We start from the raw sequence: 19,229 nt of genomic DNA on the forward strand, positions 1-19,229 counted from the left end.
TAACAGAGACTCTGTCATTTTTTAATTTTGCTTTACAACTTGGTTTACAATGTAAAGGCATACATCAAGCTGTCTGGTAAACATACTTCTTGAATCCTTGCCAATATGGTTTGAACAATAATAGGGGTTATAAGATAAAATAATACAGTTTAGGGATACACTAAATATTGTGTCTCTGGAGGATTGTATTTTAAAAGGGATAAAATAAGGATTGAATAATAAAGAGTTGCAATTTAAGGATTGTATCTCTGTGAAGGATTATATAATAATGGGATACAATAAACTAGGATTGTATGATATAGGGTTGCAATTTAAGGATTGTATCTCTGTGAAGGATTATATGATAATGGGATACGATAAGCTTGTATTGTATGATAAAGGGTTGCAATTTAAGGATTGTATCTCTGAAGGATTATATAATAATGGGATACAATAAACTAGGATTGTATGATAAAAGGGTTGCAATTTAAGGATTGCATCTCTGTGAAGGATTATATGATAATGGGATACGATAAGCTTGGATTGTATGATAAAGGGTTGCAATTTAAGGATTGTATCTCTGTAAAGGATTATATAATAATGGGATACAATAAGCTAAGATTGTATGATAAAGGCATGCAATTAAGGGATTGTATCTCTGTGAAGGAATACAGGATAAAGGAATACAATAAGGATTGTATAATAAAGGGATACAATAAAGATTCGGGATCTTGTTCTAGTCTGCAGATTAATTTAATATGTATTCTATATCTAAGATAGTAATTCTTCCCTGCAGGAATAACTGCAATGAAGAGATTATGTATTGATCCTCAAAAGTGCTCACAGTGGATATCTCAAGTGATCGGGATTATGAGGATCCAGAACATAAAATTCTAAATAAAATACTAATACTAAAATATAATTTAAAAATGGATACCACTTAATATCTAAAGATGACATTTCAAAACATACTTTTGATTAACATGATCATGTTGAGAGGGGGGGCACACTGAACACCTTAAAAAAAAGTGCACTAGTTTATAAATTTTATATTTATCAAACATTATACAAAATTCAAATATAAAGCATACAATCTTTACTAGGTTTTATTTAAAATATACAAACCGTCTAAAACTTATAAATTAAACTAAATTTCAAATCTACTATTATTAAGTTAATTAAATTCTTTAAACAGATAAAATATTTTTAAAATATGCTTATTTCAAATCTACTATTAGCAAGTTAATTAAATTCTATAAACAGATAAAATATTTTTAAAATATGCTTCTTTCAAATAACCTAATCTGAATTAAACAATGACATGAGATGGAAAGAGAAGAATTGACATATCGTTAAACAGCTGAATATAAAGACGACATTTAATAAATTTATAATTTAGATAAAATAATCACTTTTACCAAAAGCTGAATTCAACTGAATAGGTAAAATGGCTTGTTCCGCACAATTGCCGTTTTTCATTTTAATTAGACTATTTAAACTCATAAAAGATTCTTAAAGGGACAGTAAAGGAAAAATGAAAGGGGGTATAGGCTGAAAGTTAATCACTTTAGCTCTTGATCTCGACCCATGAAAGTCATATCTGATGTTCCTGTCTCGAGAAATTGATATACAACTGTAATTTAAGTTTCAGATTTTCAAAATTTTACATATATGAATTTTCGTATAATTTTAACAGTTTTATATCAATTTCTCGAGACAGGAACATCAGATAAAACTTTCATGGGTCGCGATCAAGAGCTAAAGTGATTAGCTTTCAGCCTATACCCCCTTTCATTTTTCCTTTACTGTCCCTTTAAGTCGACTCTCTTTTCCACAGTTTTATGGGTCTTATTGTGCATAAAAGAATTAAAATGCTGAGATTAAAGGATTGTATCTCTCTGTGAAGGATTATTTAATGATTGAATTCAATTGAAGGATTATATAATGATTGGATAAAATTGAAGGATTATATAATGACAGGATACAATTAAAGGATTATATAATGATTGGATACAATTGAAGGATTATATAATGATTGGATACAATTGAAGGATTATAAATAATAGAATACAATTGAATGATTATAAATAATTGGATACAAGTGAAGGATTATATAATGATGGGCTGGGATGTATTAAAAGAATTGATTTCTCCGTAAGCTGTGATTAGATCTCGACCAAAATGTTCCACCACGAAATCATGATAGTACATCATAACAGCCAAAGGTTGACCTAAAGTAATTCAAATTGGTTGTTTTTTTCACGAGATTCTGATATTTAAAAATGTTTTGATAACCATGGTAATTTAAAGATGACATCAATATTGATAATTGTCTTCAAATTCTTTATAAATTCAAGTTTTCCAGGACACCCTGTACATTCAAAATGTTCCAGATATTGAAGAAAATTGAATAAAAATTGTACATAATTTTGCAAAAAAAAAAGCGAAAAAATAGTGCAAAAATTTTGCAAAAGAAAGGAAGCATTTCGCAAAAAAAAAGTAGAATTATGCGAAAAAATATGCGATTTTTAATTGGCAGGCTCAGAGTCATGGGTGAAGTATCTGGATGGGCAGAAACTTAAAAATAAAGCTAGAAAAATCAAATTCTCTTTATCAAACATTTATTAAAGTAAAGTAAGAGAAATTTACGACATAATAAAACCTCAAATATTGAGCTATCAGAGCAGAGAGTTCCACTAGTTTATTTGAGCAAATAATTGTTGCAGTAATAACACTTTTTTCCGAAAATATTTTCAAGAAATTTTCGCATTTCGCAAAAATGTTTTCGCGAAATTTTCGCATTCGTACAGATAAAGATACACATAAAGGGTATCGTTGTGAATGAAATACTCCTTGAAATAATTTTTAAAAAAATTGGATTGCATACTCAATTTTTACTATAGAAAAATAGGTTTAAATAATCTTTAATCTTTAAACGATAATTCAAGTGAAACTATTAAATGTCAGCGATGAAATTAGAAAATTATCATCATGATGATATTTAAGATTTCTAAAGTGAATTAATTGTATAAAACATTTCTTGGGGATATTTTTAGATTTTTTGTAATGGGGGTGCAGTGGGGGGGGGGATTTTTTCTTCAAGATTTAGGGTTAAAACAAAGAAAGCTTTTTATAAATGCCTCCCTTCTCAAAATCTCATTTATATTTATTTCCCCATTTGGGAAAAAACGTAAACTTTCTGAACAAAATGTTTAAAAGAGAGTTAAAGCAGTTAGGGGGATGGGGGGGGGGGCTAAGAGACCCTGAAAATGTAGATGAATCTTACCAAGGATTAATGAAACCCAGACCATTATATTTCCCATTCTTGGTCCAACCCTTTTCTGTATAAACCTGGAGTAGTCATAGAGATAAGTATATAGAGTAGTCATAGAGATAAGTATTTAGAGTAGTCAAAGAGATAAGTATATAGAGTAGTCATAGAGATAAGTATATAGATACAGAGGAGTAGAGATCTAGTGTTAAATATGCATATCATAAAGGAGTCAAAGAGATGAATGAATAGAGAGATAAAAATAAACAGGCGAGTCACCGAGAGAGATAAATATAAGTTAAGGCGACATAGGAATAAATTTACACATCAAAGTTCAAAGTGTACCTTGTAAAAGGAAACAGTGGGGCCTGAACCATCATACCTTAACAAAATATTATTATATATAACAAGCAACCCTTGGTTTACTCAAGTCAATGTTGGGAATCAGGAAAAATATCCCCCCCCCCCCCAATTTTCATCACAATTTTGCTGACCATACAACTTGATTATCGTCGTTTCTTATTTTTGGATTAAAAACATTAGAAGTACAATTTAAAAAAAAAAATATCAATTGGCAAGTTCCACTGTTTTTTCAAGATATCTTAATTCAACCCAATTTAACATATAAACAAAAATAAAAAGATGTGATAAATCTTAAAATGAAAATAATTCCAGAAGTTTGTGAATCCAACCTAGGAAAGCCCAGATCTTGAATACCCTGAGAGGAACGGAAATAAGGTACTCGTGGAAGAATGCCGAGGTGAAGAATACGACCAGCATCCCAGTCGTCTTTGATTTTTATATAAGTCAGGTAAATTTTTATAGAGCAGTTTGTTGATGGTGTAATTTTAATCCAATAATGGCTCCTGTGGCTTGTATGACTAAAAAATCTGACAAATAATCAAATTATTTCTGAATATAAATTCCTTTGAGCAGCCGGCATGAAGAAGAGGTTTATAAAGATGTCGCACACACCATCTAAAAAAGAAATGTAAAAAAAAATTTAAAATTTAAGTTAATTTAGGCATTAACTTCACACAAAGAGGCAGCTTACGCTGAAATATTGGGATGAACCCCCCCCCCCTTATTGAATAAATACAAATTCAGTTCAGTTATATTTTATATTTTCTTTCAATTCTCAATTTTCAGAATTACAAACATTAAAAACATTTTTTTGTAATGCTTTTAAAAAGTGACAGTTTTTTAACTAATAATGCTGCACTTGAGAAATTCTCTGTCAAATATGTAAAAACATACAGAGCGTCCCATATCATATTAGATTATCTTTTCAAGCTTTAGTTCTCAAATAAATACAATACTCGAATAAACTAGCTTTTTTCGCAAGTATTAGCCTTATTCAAAATGATTGTTCTTAAATTTTCTGATTAGTCCTGAAAAACGTAATTCAGACCCATTGACGATCTAATATGATGTGGGACACCCTGTATAAAATCTTATATGAGTAAATAAAGAAGTTTTTGTTAAAATATTATGCTTTTATTATGCAGAGCAGCAACATAACTTATTCAAAACTCTGCATCAAAAATGTTTTTGACATCAAACCATGTCATAAATAAAAAATGATGCAAACAATTTTTTTGCTCAAATGCAATTAACAATTTTGACATTGTTTAATGTTTAGTAAATGAAATGGTTTTTGATTCTCTTTGTTTGTTAATCATCTTTGTTGTCGTTTGTTAATCATCTTTGTTGTTGTTTGTTAATCATCTTTGATTACCTTAACCCCACAAAAAAATCATGCCTAAACAAAAATCAAAAGCAGCATTTCTGCATTACCACGAGCCAAAAATGGCAAAAAATTGTTCAATTCCGTAAAACACGTTTGTATCAATTCGATACAGTGAACATCAAAAGTTAGATTTAATGAGTTAACCAGCATTTTTCTGCAGCTGGCTTTCAGGTCAAGGTCATGGTCAAGATTACCTGTGTACTGGCAAATTCCAGGTACTCCAAAATTTCGCAATATTATTTGCGTTCCACCAATCATGGTAGAAATCCCTGAAAAAAAATCCGAATTAAAGCAACTAAAGAGAACATTTTCAGTGAATAATTTCAAGTGNCCCCCCCATCCAGTTTATTATTTTTAGAGCCGATAATTTTCCAACGTTAATGTTTATCATTTACCTTTAACAATCTCTCTGTAGCCAAGGTCAAGTCCATAGCAGCAAATGGTACCAGGGAGTTGACCACACTTGGTATTATATATTGTTGTACTACTGCTACACTCACATTCAGTCCTAGTCAAATATATCTTTTTTAAGTTTTGCCTCCAAAAAGAGAGAATTCGGACAATTTCATACTTTTTCTGCTGTATAAATCAGCAAGTAACTTTTATAGAGAACCCGCAATTCAAAATTATCAATTTTCAGAGGGAAAAAAAACTGGAAGATGTTTATAACTTTTGCTTAGAAAAAAAAGGTTTAAAGGGATATGCTTCTTGCTAAATGTAAAATGTAGTGTCAATTGAAAAAACGTTGACAGTCCCTTTAAGAAAAAAAGTGTACCAAAAAGTTTGATCTACTTCTAAATTTAAAGTTTGAGTGTAGAGTGCACTTTTGGATTGAAGGGTTAAGTTTAATATTATTAAACTAAGCCAATGTAAACAAAAAGAGGATAAAGAGGATAGATTTTTTTGTAATGCTTTTAAAAAGTGACAGTTTTTTAACTAATAATGCTGCACTTGAGAAATTCTCTGTCAAATATGTAAAAACATACAGAGCGTCCCATATCATATTAGATTATTTTTTCAAGCTTTAGTTCTCAAATAAATACAATACTCGAATAAACTAGCTTTTTTCGCAAGTATTAGCCTTATTCAAAATGATTGTTCTTAAATTTTCTGATTAGTCCTGAAAAACGTAATTCAGACCCATTGACGATCTAATATGATGTGGGACACCCTGTATAAAATCTTATATGAGTAAATAAAGAAGTTTTTGTTAAAATATTATGCTTTTATTATGCAGAGCAGCAACATAACTTATTCAAAACTCTGCATCAAAAATGTTTTTGACATCAAACCATGTCATAAATAAAAAATGATGCAAACAATTTTTTTGCTCAAATGCAATTAACAATTTTGACATTGTTTAATGTTTAGTAAATGAAATGGTTTTTGATTCTCTTTGTTTGTTAATCATCTTTGTTGTCGTTTGTTAATCATCTTTGTTGTTGTTTGTTAATCATCTTTGTTGTTGTTTGTTAATCATCTTTGATTACCTTAACCCCACAAAAAAATCATGCCTAAACAAAAATCAAAAGCAGCATTTCTGCATTACCACGAGCCAAAAATGGCAAAAAATTGTTCAATTCCGTAAAACACGTTTGTATCAATTCGATACAGTGAACATCAAAAGTTAGATTTAATGAGTTAACCAGCATTTTTCTGCAGCTGGCTTTCAGGTCAAGGTCATGGTCAAGATTACCTGTGTACTGGCAAATTCCAGGTACTCCAAAATTTCGCAATATTATTTGCGTTCCACCAATCATGGTAGAAATCCCTGAAAAAAAATCCGAATTAAAGCAACTAAAGAGAACATTTTCAGTGAATAATTTCAAGTGACTCGCCTTTAAAAAATGGAACATCCGATTTACATCACATCACATTTTAATCATTTTGAAACTATATTGAATTTGGACAAAATAACTCCTTCATTTTTAACTCAGAAAACGATTTAAAGGGTAAATAAATCTAAAATTTATTTCGAGGGTCGCTTCAAATTTTGTCTAGATCCCTTTAAATTTGAAAATATAAGGTGGGAATAGGTTTAATAAATTAACTTGGTTTAGAAAATCAAAAGTTTTGGGACAAAAGAAAGGTGAAATCAAATCAAATTAGATTGTTAGGAAGTGTTCCTCCTCCACATACTAAAACTCAATTAGAATTTTCTACTTCATGTACAGTAGTAGACTATACTTGTACTAACTTATAAAACTAGATCAGATGATGGCCACCGATCCATGACCCCTCCCTCACATAGATAAGATTTTATAAATATTTGAAACTTTTTCATACTACTTCACTTTCAACTTGTCCATATTTTGAAACTCAAGAACTAACCTGTCAGTAAACTCAAGCCTGTCAGTAAAATCTCAAAACATACCTGTCAGCAAACTCAAGAACTTACCTTTCAGCAAACTCAAGAACTTACCTTTAAGCAAACTCAATAACTAACCTATTTGTAAAATCAGGAACTAACCTGTCAGTAAAATTAAGAACTAACCTTTCATTTAACTCAAAAACTATTCTGTCAGCAAACTCAAGAAACAACCTGTCAGCAAACTCAAAAACTAACTAGTCTGTCAGTAAAATCAAGAACTAACCTGACATTAAACTTAAGAACTAACCTGTCAGCAAACTCAAGAACTAGCTTGTCAGCAAACTCAAGAACTAACCTGTCAGCAAACTCAAGAACTAACCTGTCGGCAAACTCAAGAACTAACCTGTCAGCAAACTCAAAAACTAACCTGTCCGCAAACTTAGGATCTAACCTTTCAGTAAACTCAAAAACTAATCTGTCAGTAAAATCAAGAACTAACCTGTCTGTAAACTCAAGAACTAACCTATTTGTAAAATCAAGAACTAACTTGTCAGTAAACTCAAGAACTAACCTATCAGCAAACTCAAGAACAAAGCCTTTCAGTAATATCAAGAACTAATCTGTCAGCAAACTCAAGAACTAACCTGTCAGAAAACTAAGGTTCTAACCTTTCAGTAAACTCAAGAACTAGCCTGTCAGTAAAATGAAGAAGTAACCTGACAGCAAACTCAAGAACTAGCCTGCCAATGAACTCAATAACTAACTGTCAACAAACTCAGGTTCTAACCTTTCCGTAAACTCAAGAACTAGCCTGTCAGTAAAATCAAGAACTAACCTGACGTTAAACTCAAGAACTAACCTGTCAGCAAATTGAAGAATTTCTCCAATAGAATTTAAGAATGAGTGGAAGAGCAAATAAAACCAAATGAGCCAGAGTAGATGATTTGGAATAGCGAGCTAAAATACATATCTTTTAAGAGTTTATTAAATAATGTTTTTTATCTATTTGTTCCAAACAAAAGTGAATTTTTAAGAATCAAAATATCGTCCTAATAGAGTACATAAAGAGTACATAAAGAGTACATAAAGAGAACACCAAAAGTAATTAAAGAATACATAGAGATTAAAGAGTTCATAAAGAGTACATACAAATTCATAAAGTTCGATTACATAAAGAGAAAAAAAGTACATTAGTGCATGTACATAAAATGTACGTAAAAGTACGTAACAAGTACAGAAATAGTTTCAAACAACCAGAGGTCGCATATTTTATTAACACTGACGACACTAAAAGCATAATTTTATTTATTTTTCTTCAGAAATTGTTAAATTGTTTTGGTTCCAATTTTCAGTGCAAAACAATATTAACTCCCCCCCCCCTTCCACTCCCTCTCTACAATTTTTAACTTTGTAACGCGGAGTTCCAAACATTACACAATCCACACTTAAAAAGTTTTTAATTTAAAATGTTTCTAAGAAAATTTCAAGAAAGTTCCAAGTAAAAAAAGATGATTAACATTCAAGTTTAAAGAAGAAAATTTAGCTAAACTGCCATGAAGCTTTATAGAATATGTAAAAAAGATTTTTTTATTGTTTAATTCTTACCAATAACAACCTCAAGTCCTCGCCTCAGGAGGAAAAGTTTTCTGATTCTGAAATGCAATAAAAATATTATTTAATTTCAACTTTTTTTTACGTTGAATCGTGGAACGTTTAGTTTACACTTCCGGAGTTTGGTTAGCATATTTTTGGGAATAACGCTATAAGTAAACAGCTTCAAAAAGGATTCATATTGTGGCTATATTAATCTTAAGGAAGGAGATAAACTAGTAGATCATGTCGTCTTTATACCTTGATGCCCTTGGGAAGTTTAGTTCATAGCATAATGTCGGAGCAAACCAGAAATAGTAAATATCCCTGAAAAATCACAATGATGATTAGAATGATTAGGATGATTAGGATGATTAGGATGATTAGGATGATTAGGATGATTAGGATGATTAGGATGATTAGGATGATTAGGATGATTAGGATGATTAGGATGATTAGGATGATTAGGATGATTAGGATGATTAGGATGATTAGGATGATTAGGATGATTAGGATGATTAGGATGATTAGGATGATTAGGATGATTAGGATGATTAGGATGATTAGGATGATTAGGATGATTAGGATGATTAGGATGATTAGGATGATTAGGATGATTAGGATGATTAGGATGATTAGGATGATTAGGATGATTAGGATGATTAGGATGATTAGGATGATTAGGATGATTAGGATGATTAGGATGATTAGGATGATTAGGATGATTAGGATGATTAGGATGATTAGGATGATTAGGATGATTAGGATGATTAGGATGATTAGGATGATTAGGATGATTAGGATGATTAGGATGATTAGGATGATTAGGATGATTAGGATGATTAGGATGATTAGGATGATTAGGATGATTAGGATGATTAGGATGATTAGGATGATTAGGATGATTAGGATGATTAGGATGATTAGGATGATTAGGATGATTAGGATGATTAGGATGATTAGGATGATTAGGATGATTAGGATGATTAGGATGATTAGGATGATTAGGATGATTAGGATGATTAGGATGATTAGGATGATTAGGATGATTAGGATGATTAGGATGATTAGGATGATTAGGATGATTAGGATGATTAGGATGATTAGGATGATTAGGATGATTAGGATGATTAGGATGGTGATGATGGTGATGATGGTGATGATGGTGATGATGGTGATGATGGTGATGATAGTGATGATAGTGATGTTAATGATGAATGACGATAATGATGATAATGATGATAATGATGATAATGATGATAATGATGATAATGATGATAATGATGATAATGATGATAATGATGATAATGATGATAATGAATATATTCCTACCGAAGAGAAAGATTATCTGGCCAAGTAACTGGTTTTAATCCTATTGAATCTGTGTTACCTTTTTCCTAAAAATAATTTTTTTTAAACAGTAACGACATACAAAGTCCAAAATAAATAATATGTCAATGTTTAACCATTTTTGTTCTTTGAAGTAGAAGAGTAAGCATGTAATAAATATCATAGCAAAATCCCATATTTATAAACCTGAACGCATCTTGATATATTACCTTATAAATTGTAACCTAACTACAATTGTAAATAATTACGTCAACCCTGTATTGTGATTAAACCTAACAACGCTTAAAAATAACTACGTAAAACTTGTTATTACGTTCATTAATGTAACCTGTACCCTATAACTTAAAATATACATCAGTTGGAATAATACTCTGCTTTGATTACGGTATTAGATTAATTGTTCCTCGTTTACCATACAAGAAGGATCCTGAATCACTTTCTTGAAAGATAGATATAGATAGAGAATTACAAGTTGTATCTTGTAAGACAGATACATGTGAATACAGATAGAGTTGTATCCGGTTTGACATTGACTAAAGTATTAGTGAGAAACTTGGATTTCTTGATCAAGTTGTATCTTGTAAGACAGATACCTAAGGATACGGAAGGTTATACCTGGATTGGTACTGATCTAAACGTATTTGTTGGAGTAAGGATTTACTACAAGCATAGCAGAAAACATGTGTGTATCAGTGTATCCCCTCCCCCCCCCCAAAAAAAAAACGTGGTTAATTTCAAAATGCGATGCACTATAGGTCTGAATCCTCCCATTTCTGGGTTTCTTGGAGGATATAAAGATGGAGGTCATTGACCAGAGATTCAAAATTTACCCAGCGTTCTGAATTTTTAAAGAATTCTAAAATTCAAACTATGCAAATCATAGAAAGGTACAAAATGTATTTAATAAATGGAACACGCTTTTATACTATTAGGCTTGATAGGCTTTCCAAATTTTGATCACATTGTCTGAAAAAATGCATCTTTGAAACTCAATAAAAATTACAAATTTTCTCTTGTTATTCTTTTTACCTTTATGGCTTCTTTCTCATCAGCAAGAGATTTTGGTGAAGACGCTTTGTACAGGTTTTTATCCATAATTATGGAAGCTTGTCTAAATATAGAGACATGTACATTGTACATTGTTCATGTACAGGTGTTTAATANTGTCTAAATATAGAGACATGTACATTGTACATTGTTCATGTACAGGTGTGTATCCATAATTATGGAAGCTTGTCTAAATATAGAGACAAACATTGTTCTTGTGCAGGTGCTTATCCATAATTATGGAAGCTTGTTAAAATATAGAGAAAAGTACATTGTTCATGTACAGGTTTATAGCCATAATTATGGAAGCTTGTCTAAATATAAAGACATGTACATTGTTCATGTACAGGTGTTTATCCATAATTATGGAAGCTTGTCTAAATATAGAGACATGTACATTGTTCATGTACAGGTGTTTATCCATAATTACGGAAGCTTGTCTAAATATAGAGACTGTACATTTTTCATGTACTGGTTTTTATCCATAATTATGGAAGTTTGTCTAAATATAGAGACATATACTATGTACATGTACAGGTTTATATCCATAATTATTGAAGCGTGTCCAATGTATAAAAAAATTTTGTAATTTAAGATTGTAATCTTATATTTGATGATCTAATTATTTTAAAGTGAAAAAAAAGACATTTAACCCAATTTTTATTATTTTTAAAACTACAAAGTCCACTCTAGAATCAAAACGTCGGACTGGCACAAACGTCGGACAAGTACAAACGTCGGACAAGTACAAACGTCGGACGGGTACATTTATAAGGAAAAACGTCGGACTTTGGTTGAGTTTGAAAGAAAAGACCCATGCTATAAGAACTAAATTAAAAATCACTCACTAATTGTGATAAAAATCAAAGACGACTGAATAAAGTCTCATCCTTTGAAGGTAGCACTGTATAAAACAACAGACCAGAAAGGATTTGAGTACAATGGTCACAAACTCTGATGCTTCAAAATGCCTATGACCTTTGCAACCCAACGTCGTATAACCTTTATCATTTTACCTATGAAATCTATAAAATCATACAGTTTAAGTTTGAAAGTATTAAATGTTAATACCACTAACAGGTTGCAAAGATATAGGGATGAGAATATTTTATTTGGTGGCAAGAACTCGATTCCTTTGGGTAGTTTTTAATTAGACTAGTCGATAAAAGGAAATAACTTTATAAAAAAAAATTTATAATTCAAATAATATTTTTTCTTAGTCCGACGTTTGTACCAGTCCGACGTTTGTACTAGTCCGACGTTTGTCCTGGTCCGACGTTTGTACTGTCCGACGTTTGTAAGTCTTTGGTTTGTACCGTCCGACGTTTGTTGGTCCGACGTTAGTTCTGGTACCGAATACCCAAACCCCCCCCCCCCCTCTAAATGTAATTTAAAAGGATGTTTAATATTTTATTTGTTAAGAAAATGGAAATAATATTATGCAAAATATATATTTTTTAAAATCTAAATATTTTTTACCTGTAAATAGATGTGTGTCTTGCTCTTTTTTGTCCCAAAATAGTTATACTACATCTACACCAATGATTTACTAAATAGGAAGATGTTTTAGAGTATTCATTGATCAGTAGGTATAGTGCATTCATTGATCAGTAGGTTATTTATTGATAAGAAGGTATAGAGTATTATTTGATCAGTAGGTATAGCGTATTCATTGATCAATAGGTATAGCGTATTCATTGATCGGTAGGTATAGTGTATTCATTATTCATTGATAAGTAGGTATAGACTATTCATTGATCATTACGTATAGAGTATTTATTGATGAGTAGGTATAGAGTATTCATTAATAAGTAAGTATAGAGTATTCATTGATCTATAGGTATAGAGTATTCATTGAAGAGTAGGTATAGAGTATTCATTGATCAGTAGGTATAGAGTATTCATTGATCAGTAGGTATAGTATATTCATTGACCAGTAGGTATAGAGTATTCATTGATCTATAGGTATAGAGTATTCATTGATCAGTAGGTATAGAGTATTCATTGATGAGTAGGTATAGAGTATTCATTGATAAGTAGGTATAGAGTATTCATTGATGAGTAGGTATAGAGTATTCATTGATAAGTAGGTATAGAGTATTCATTGATCTATAGGTATACAGTATTCTTTGATGAGTAGGTATACAGTTCTCAAATAGTCTACATTTTTTCCAAGATTAAATAAAAAAGTGTAAAAACAGAAACTAAAGAACACATAAACTTGTACTTATCTTACTGTAAGATAAGTACTTTATTCTAAAATTATTACTATTATTAATAATTTTGTCGGACACAAAAACTGAATTGGCACTTGTGACGTCAGAATACAGTTGTACTGAGAGTGTACAAATTCTACGTTGCCATCTATTAAACTAGAATCTAATTGGTATAGAGTATTTATTGATTAATAGGTGAGTGCTTATTAATCAGTGGGAGTATCAATTAATCAATAGCCCCTGGGTATTCAATTCACTGATTTAAGAGCTGCAATTGTAAACTCATAAATTATGATTTCATAGAAAAAGAATAAAAAATCTCGATTATACTGATAAAAATGCATCTCTTCGCGAAATCCCTTATTTTTTTTAAAAAGATTAAAAAAATATCTTTAAAAATAAACCTTGAATGTAAGACCACATCTTCAAGAAGAGAATAGAATAAACAGCTGTTGTTACAGTAGCAGCCAATACACCAATATCTTCAGATCTAACAGTAGAATGATCGTTATGAGCAGAGTAAAGAAGAAGAAAGGTTGTTATGAGCAGAGTAAAGAAGAAGAAATGTTGTTATGAGCAGAGTAAAGAAGAATAAAGGTTGTTATGAGCCGAGCAAAGAAGAAGAAAAGTTGTTATAAGCAGAGTATAATAAGAAGAACGGTTGTTATGAGCAGAGTAAAGAAGAAGAAAGGTTGTTATGAGCATAGTAAATAAGAAGAACGGTTGTTATGAGCAGAGTAAAGAAGAAGAACGGTTGTTATGAGCAGAGTAAAGAGGAAGAAAGGTTGTTATGAGCAGAGTAAATGAGAAGAAAAGTTTTTATGAGCAAAGTAAAGAAGTAAGAAGAACGGTTGTTATGAGCAGAGTAAAGAGGAAGAAAGGTTGTTATGAGCAGAGTAAATGAGAAGAAAAGTTTTTATGAGCAGAGTAAAGAAGTAGAAGGGTTGTTATGAGCAGAGTAAAGAAGAAGAACGGCTGTTATGAGCAGAGTAAAGAAGTAGAAGGGTTGTTATGAGCAGAGTAAATAAGAAGAACGGTTGTTATGAGCAGAGTAAAGAAGTAGAACAGTTGTTATGAGCAGAGTAAAGAAGAAGAACGGTTGTTATGAGCAGAGTAAAGAAGTAGAACAGTTGTTATGAGAAGTGTAAAGAAGTAGAACAGTTGTTATGAGCAGAGTAAAGAAGTAGAACAGTTGTTATGAGAAGAGTAAAGAAGTAGAACAGTTGTTATGAGAAGTGTAAAGAAGAAGAAGGGTTGTTATGAGCAGAGTCAAGAAGTTATGAGCAAAGTAAAGAAGTAGAAGGATTGTTATGAGCAGAGTAAATAAGAAGAATGGTTGTTATGAGCAGAGTTTAGAAGAAGAACGGTTGTTATGAGCAGAGTAAAGAGGAAGAAGGGTTGTTATGAGCAGAGTAAAGAAGTAGAAGGGTTGTTATGAGCAGAGTAAAGAAGTAGAAGGAGTGTTATGAGCAGAGTAAAGAAGTAGAAGGGTTGTTATGAGCAGAGTAAAGAAGTAGAAGGATTGTTATGAGCAGAGTCATTCCAGGGAAGAATAGAAGAGTAGAACTGTCATTGTGACAATTGTAAAAAAGTAGAAAAGTTGTTAAGGTTAAGAAGAAGAATAAACGTTTGTTATGAGTAGAGTAGATGAATGGAACAGTAGTTATTGAATCTCAAATTATGGTTTGACTTGAAACCCAGTCCTTGTCAGAAATTCCAAAAGATAAATTGCTCATTACTAATAGAAGAATGAAATAATCTGATTATAATAATAACACTAATAACAATAATAATAAAAATTATGATAATAATGATAATATATTTCCTACCTAACGTTAATTACAAGGATTGGAATGAGCAGCATCAAGAGCAGATTGGTCATGTGCACAAAACATCCCATTCGCCAGGTTATGATATCCTAATTTAACCAATCAATCAATCAATCAATCAATCAATCAATCGATCAATCAATCAATCAATCAATTACTTAACTTAACTTAACTTATGAATAAATAAGCCAATCCATCAATCTATCATTAAATCAATTGGTCAATCAGTAAATCAAATAACCAAATCAAATTTTCAATAAATCCTTCTATCAATTACTACACCCATCCAACCATTGATTAAAGCAACTAATTAATCAAGTAATCAACCTGTCATCAATCATTTGATTAATAAATCTTTCAAGAAATCAGTTAATCAATATAGCAGTCAAATAGTCGACCAGTTCATCAACATCTAATCAGTTATTAAATTAATTAACAACCAATCAATCAGTCAACCCGTCCATTATTTAGCCAATCAATCAATCAGTGCATCAATTTCTTAATAACTCAATCAATCTGTAAATTAAATCAATTTTAAATACATTTCTTATGTTGTTGCTTATTTTTAAAAAATTATTTAAAGATTAACGTTTTTTTCTACTTTGTAAGAGAAAGACCAAAAAAAAATTTAATTACCTTGACGATAAGTTTCTCTACAAGAAGGATGAGAAGTATTGGTACATTAGTGTAGAGGAGGAGGTAGAAGGAGATAAAGCTCGCGTTCTCGTCAGTTACGTGACTATTAAAGGGACTGTACGCGTAATTTCAATTGACCCTCCATGCAAAGATGATGCCTGATTACAACGGTACCCTTGAAATTATAATCTGATCGAAAATGTGGAAGATAAAGTCGTTTTTCCGACTTAGAAACCATTTATTTCTGATAATTTCTCTAGATTTTATTATAAGCAAGAAATGCAAGTATTTTTTGCCACAAATCAAAATAAACAGAGTTCTAATCCATTTGTGATCAGATAAAGCTTTTTAGATATTGCTGAAAATCGGGCATTGCCATCTTTGCATGGAAGAAGGTCAATTGAAATTACGCTTACAGTCCTTTTAAAGGGAGAGCACTCAAAATTTTAATAGGTTTATAATATCAACAATAATATAAATTCTACGATATTTGTTATATATTTATTTCAATCAACTATTTCTGTTGAGAGACTTTAAAAATGAGCCTTTTTTCTAAAGACCCTAAAGATGGTTTCTTGTTTACTCTGTGTATGGTCACTTCAAAGAAAAAATGGCATAGAAAATAATAACAAACTGATTTACAATTTAATTGCGGTTCATCCTATATTTTTCGTGAACGATCCTTTCCAGTGTAAAATAATGAAATAAATGAAGTAATTAGTGATAAATGATAATTATATTACTAACTTTATAACACTATCGAAACCATATATTGAATTTTACTTTAAACGAAAAAAATGTTTGTCAATTTCTGGCTGTAGACCCTTTTCTTTCAAAGACTTACTTTCTTTAACTTACTTTAAAAATGCTGTGATTATCGAATTTGGGTTCACTCGTACTCCATACTTATTCAAGTTCTCCAAACATAGCCTTAACAGTCAACAAAAAGATTAGCGAACTAACTCCACCAGATTAACGAACTAACTTTACCAGATTAGCGAACTAACTTTACCAGATTAACAAGCTAACAATACCATATTAACGATCTAACTACACCAGATTAACGATTTATACTTGTTTCTACAATATGACATAGTACAGGGGTAACCTAATTGTAGAAAAAATGTTATAAGAACTGTTTGTAACAAAATACAAAAATGACAACGATTAAAAACGAAGGTGCGGAACATGGTAATCAGGAAAAAAATTTAACACATTTCTAAGAGCGTATACAAAGAGTTGTCAAGGAGGAGCGGACTTCTATTTTTTGGGCCTGAAACCCCCTGGAATCCATGTCATGGGAGAGGGGGGGACGAGGCTCCTGTAGCCCTGGTACATATACGGGGGGTGGGGGTCAGTAGTCCTCTTGCCCCCCCTGGGGGCGGGCCTGGTTAACGTCGGGTGTGGTAGTGTTTTCTCCTTAAAAAGTTGTTGAAAATTTTCTTCTGCAATAGCCCGCCCCCTTTAAACAACTAAATTTATTTCTAATAATTGAATTTAAGACCTGAGACCGCCCATCACGAGCAACAAAAACGCCCAGTTCACCATTCCCTAAAACAATCTTATCAAAAAAAGCTAAATTCATTTTTTAAAACCAAATCTAAAATTATGATTACTTCAAAATTATCCATTTAAATAATTTATAAGTAATGTTGTAATTTTAGAAAATTTGTTCGTGTAACATTATATTCATTTTCAGAAAATATATATATAATAAAACAAGACATTCATATATATGTTAATTCCTAAAGCCCTCCAAACGGCTGATTCGAATGAGCGGACATTTTTTTGTAGACACTCATATGTAGCCTGGGGGTGATACAGGTTAAATACAATTAAAAAAATTTTAAAACATTTTTTTGCTGTTCCACGGGCAACACCGGGCCCTTCAGCTAGTGTATTTTAAATTGCGAAAAAAAAACATTCCATTCATAACGTCTTACTTTTAAAATTTCTGATCAGAAATTTTTCCATTAATATCTTTTCTGAGTAAAAATATTTACCTCAAAATTGTTAAATGTTGAGCCCCAAGAAATAAGAGAATCACGTGGACTAAAATAGGTTTATTAGTCTACAATAATATATATAGGTTTATTCGTAAAATAAGTTTATTAGTCTACAATAATATAGGTTTACTCGTAAAATAGGTTTACTAGTCTACAATAATATAGGTTTATTCGTAAAATAGGTTTATTAGTCTACATTAATATAGGTTTATTCGTAAAATAGGTTTATTAGTCTAGGTTTACTTGTAAAATAGGTTTATTAGTCTATGTTTACTTGTAAAATAGGTTTACTAGTCTACAATAATATAGGTTTATTCGTAAAAGAGGTTTATTAGTCTACAATAATATAGTTGTACTCATAAAATAGGTGTATTAGTCCACAATTATATAAATTTACTTGTAAAATAGGTTTATTAGTTTTAATCATATAGTATATCAGTATATAATAGTAGGTTTACCCAAAGACTCTCTATTAATATAAAGATGCTTCATTAGAAATTTATTTGACTATTTTACAGCTCTGTACAGCTGTATTTGACTTTAAGTTAGTAATTTTGATTGCTTGATCGTTCAATGATATGCATTAAAACCGTAATTGTTTAACACAATTTTGTGAATGTTTTTGCTAAAAGTAAACACAATGTATTTTAGAAGTTATTTAATCCTTTGTTGGATAAAAGAATCTAATGTTAAAATAAACCTGAATTTGTGAATAAGTCAAGCATCTCTTTTTTATGAAAAATAGCCAATAATATCGTTAGTGAAAATTTTCAGATGTAGTCAAATATGTTTTTTCAAGTGCTACGAGATATGAAAACACTAACTATAAAATGTAAAAGAATGTAAGTTAATAATGTCTCTTTTGTTTCATCATAAGCAAATAAATATTTGGAACAAATGCTTTTTTAACCCATTTACTCGTCAATTGATTTGTGGCGATTTGGGTTCAAAAGTATGAATCCTTAAATGGAATGGAACTTCCAAGCAAACAAAAAATACCATTATGCCGTAGAAAAGACGACATTTGTTACAGTATTTATTAGACCAAACAAAGTGCGTAGATTTTCCGAAGCAGCATCTTTACCTATGAATAGGTTTATCTGGTTGAGATTTTCTAACTTTCGCATCTTCTGTCACAATGTCTTCGGCCCTAGAAATTTGATTTTTTCATTTTCTTTAATTTCCACTTTCTGTTGTCTCAATTTATAAATAACAAAAAACAGAGGTAAAAAAGTTCACCCCCC

At 30.9% G+C, this 19,229-nt stretch overlaps 1 protein-coding gene across 1 annotated transcript in view; it reads right to left on the minus strand.

Annotated features, from left to right (window-relative positions):
* Positions 1–1,796: 1,796 nt before the first annotated feature.
* Positions 1,797–19,229, minus strand: part of LOC111713715 (diacylglycerol O-acyltransferase 1) — an 18,940-nt gene continuing 1,507 nt past the window's right edge. The window contains exons 2-21 of the mRNA XM_023488650.1: positions 19,070–19,135; positions 17,983–18,031; positions 17,484–17,530; positions 16,838–16,909; positions 15,980–16,082; positions 15,344–15,432; positions 13,919–14,004; positions 12,778–12,847; positions 11,281–11,362; positions 10,234–10,298; positions 9,163–9,228; positions 8,917–8,963; positions 8,591–8,598; positions 8,171–8,268; positions 6,697–6,771; positions 4,177–4,228; positions 3,943–4,039; positions 3,596–3,632; positions 3,266–3,330; positions 1,797–2,210 (exon numbers count right to left, since the gene is read on the minus strand). Of these exons, the coding sequence (XP_023344418.1) occupies positions 2,089–2,210; positions 3,266–3,330; positions 3,596–3,632; positions 3,943–4,039; positions 4,177–4,228; positions 6,697–6,771; positions 8,171–8,268; positions 8,591–8,598; positions 8,917–8,963; positions 9,163–9,228; positions 10,234–10,298; positions 11,281–11,362; positions 12,778–12,847; positions 13,919–14,004; positions 15,344–15,432; positions 15,980–16,082; positions 16,838–16,909; positions 17,484–17,530; positions 17,983–18,031; positions 19,070–19,135 (1,396 nt within the window). The 3' untranslated portion in view covers positions 1,797–2,088. The remainder of the gene's footprint in view (positions 2,211–3,265; positions 3,331–3,595; positions 3,633–3,942; positions 4,040–4,176; positions 4,229–6,696; positions 6,772–8,170; positions 8,269–8,590; positions 8,599–8,916; positions 8,964–9,162; positions 9,229–10,233; positions 10,299–11,280; positions 11,363–12,777; positions 12,848–13,918; positions 14,005–15,343; positions 15,433–15,979; positions 16,083–16,837; positions 16,910–17,483; positions 17,531–17,982; positions 18,032–19,069; positions 19,136–19,229) is intronic.

Source organism: Eurytemora carolleeae, unplaced genomic scaffold, assembly GCF_000591075.1.
Source record: "Eurytemora carolleeae unplaced genomic scaffold, Eaff_2.0 scaffold1312, whole genome shotgun sequence".
NCBI lineage: Eukaryota > Metazoa > Arthropoda > Copepoda > Calanoida > Temoridae > Eurytemora > Eurytemora carolleeae.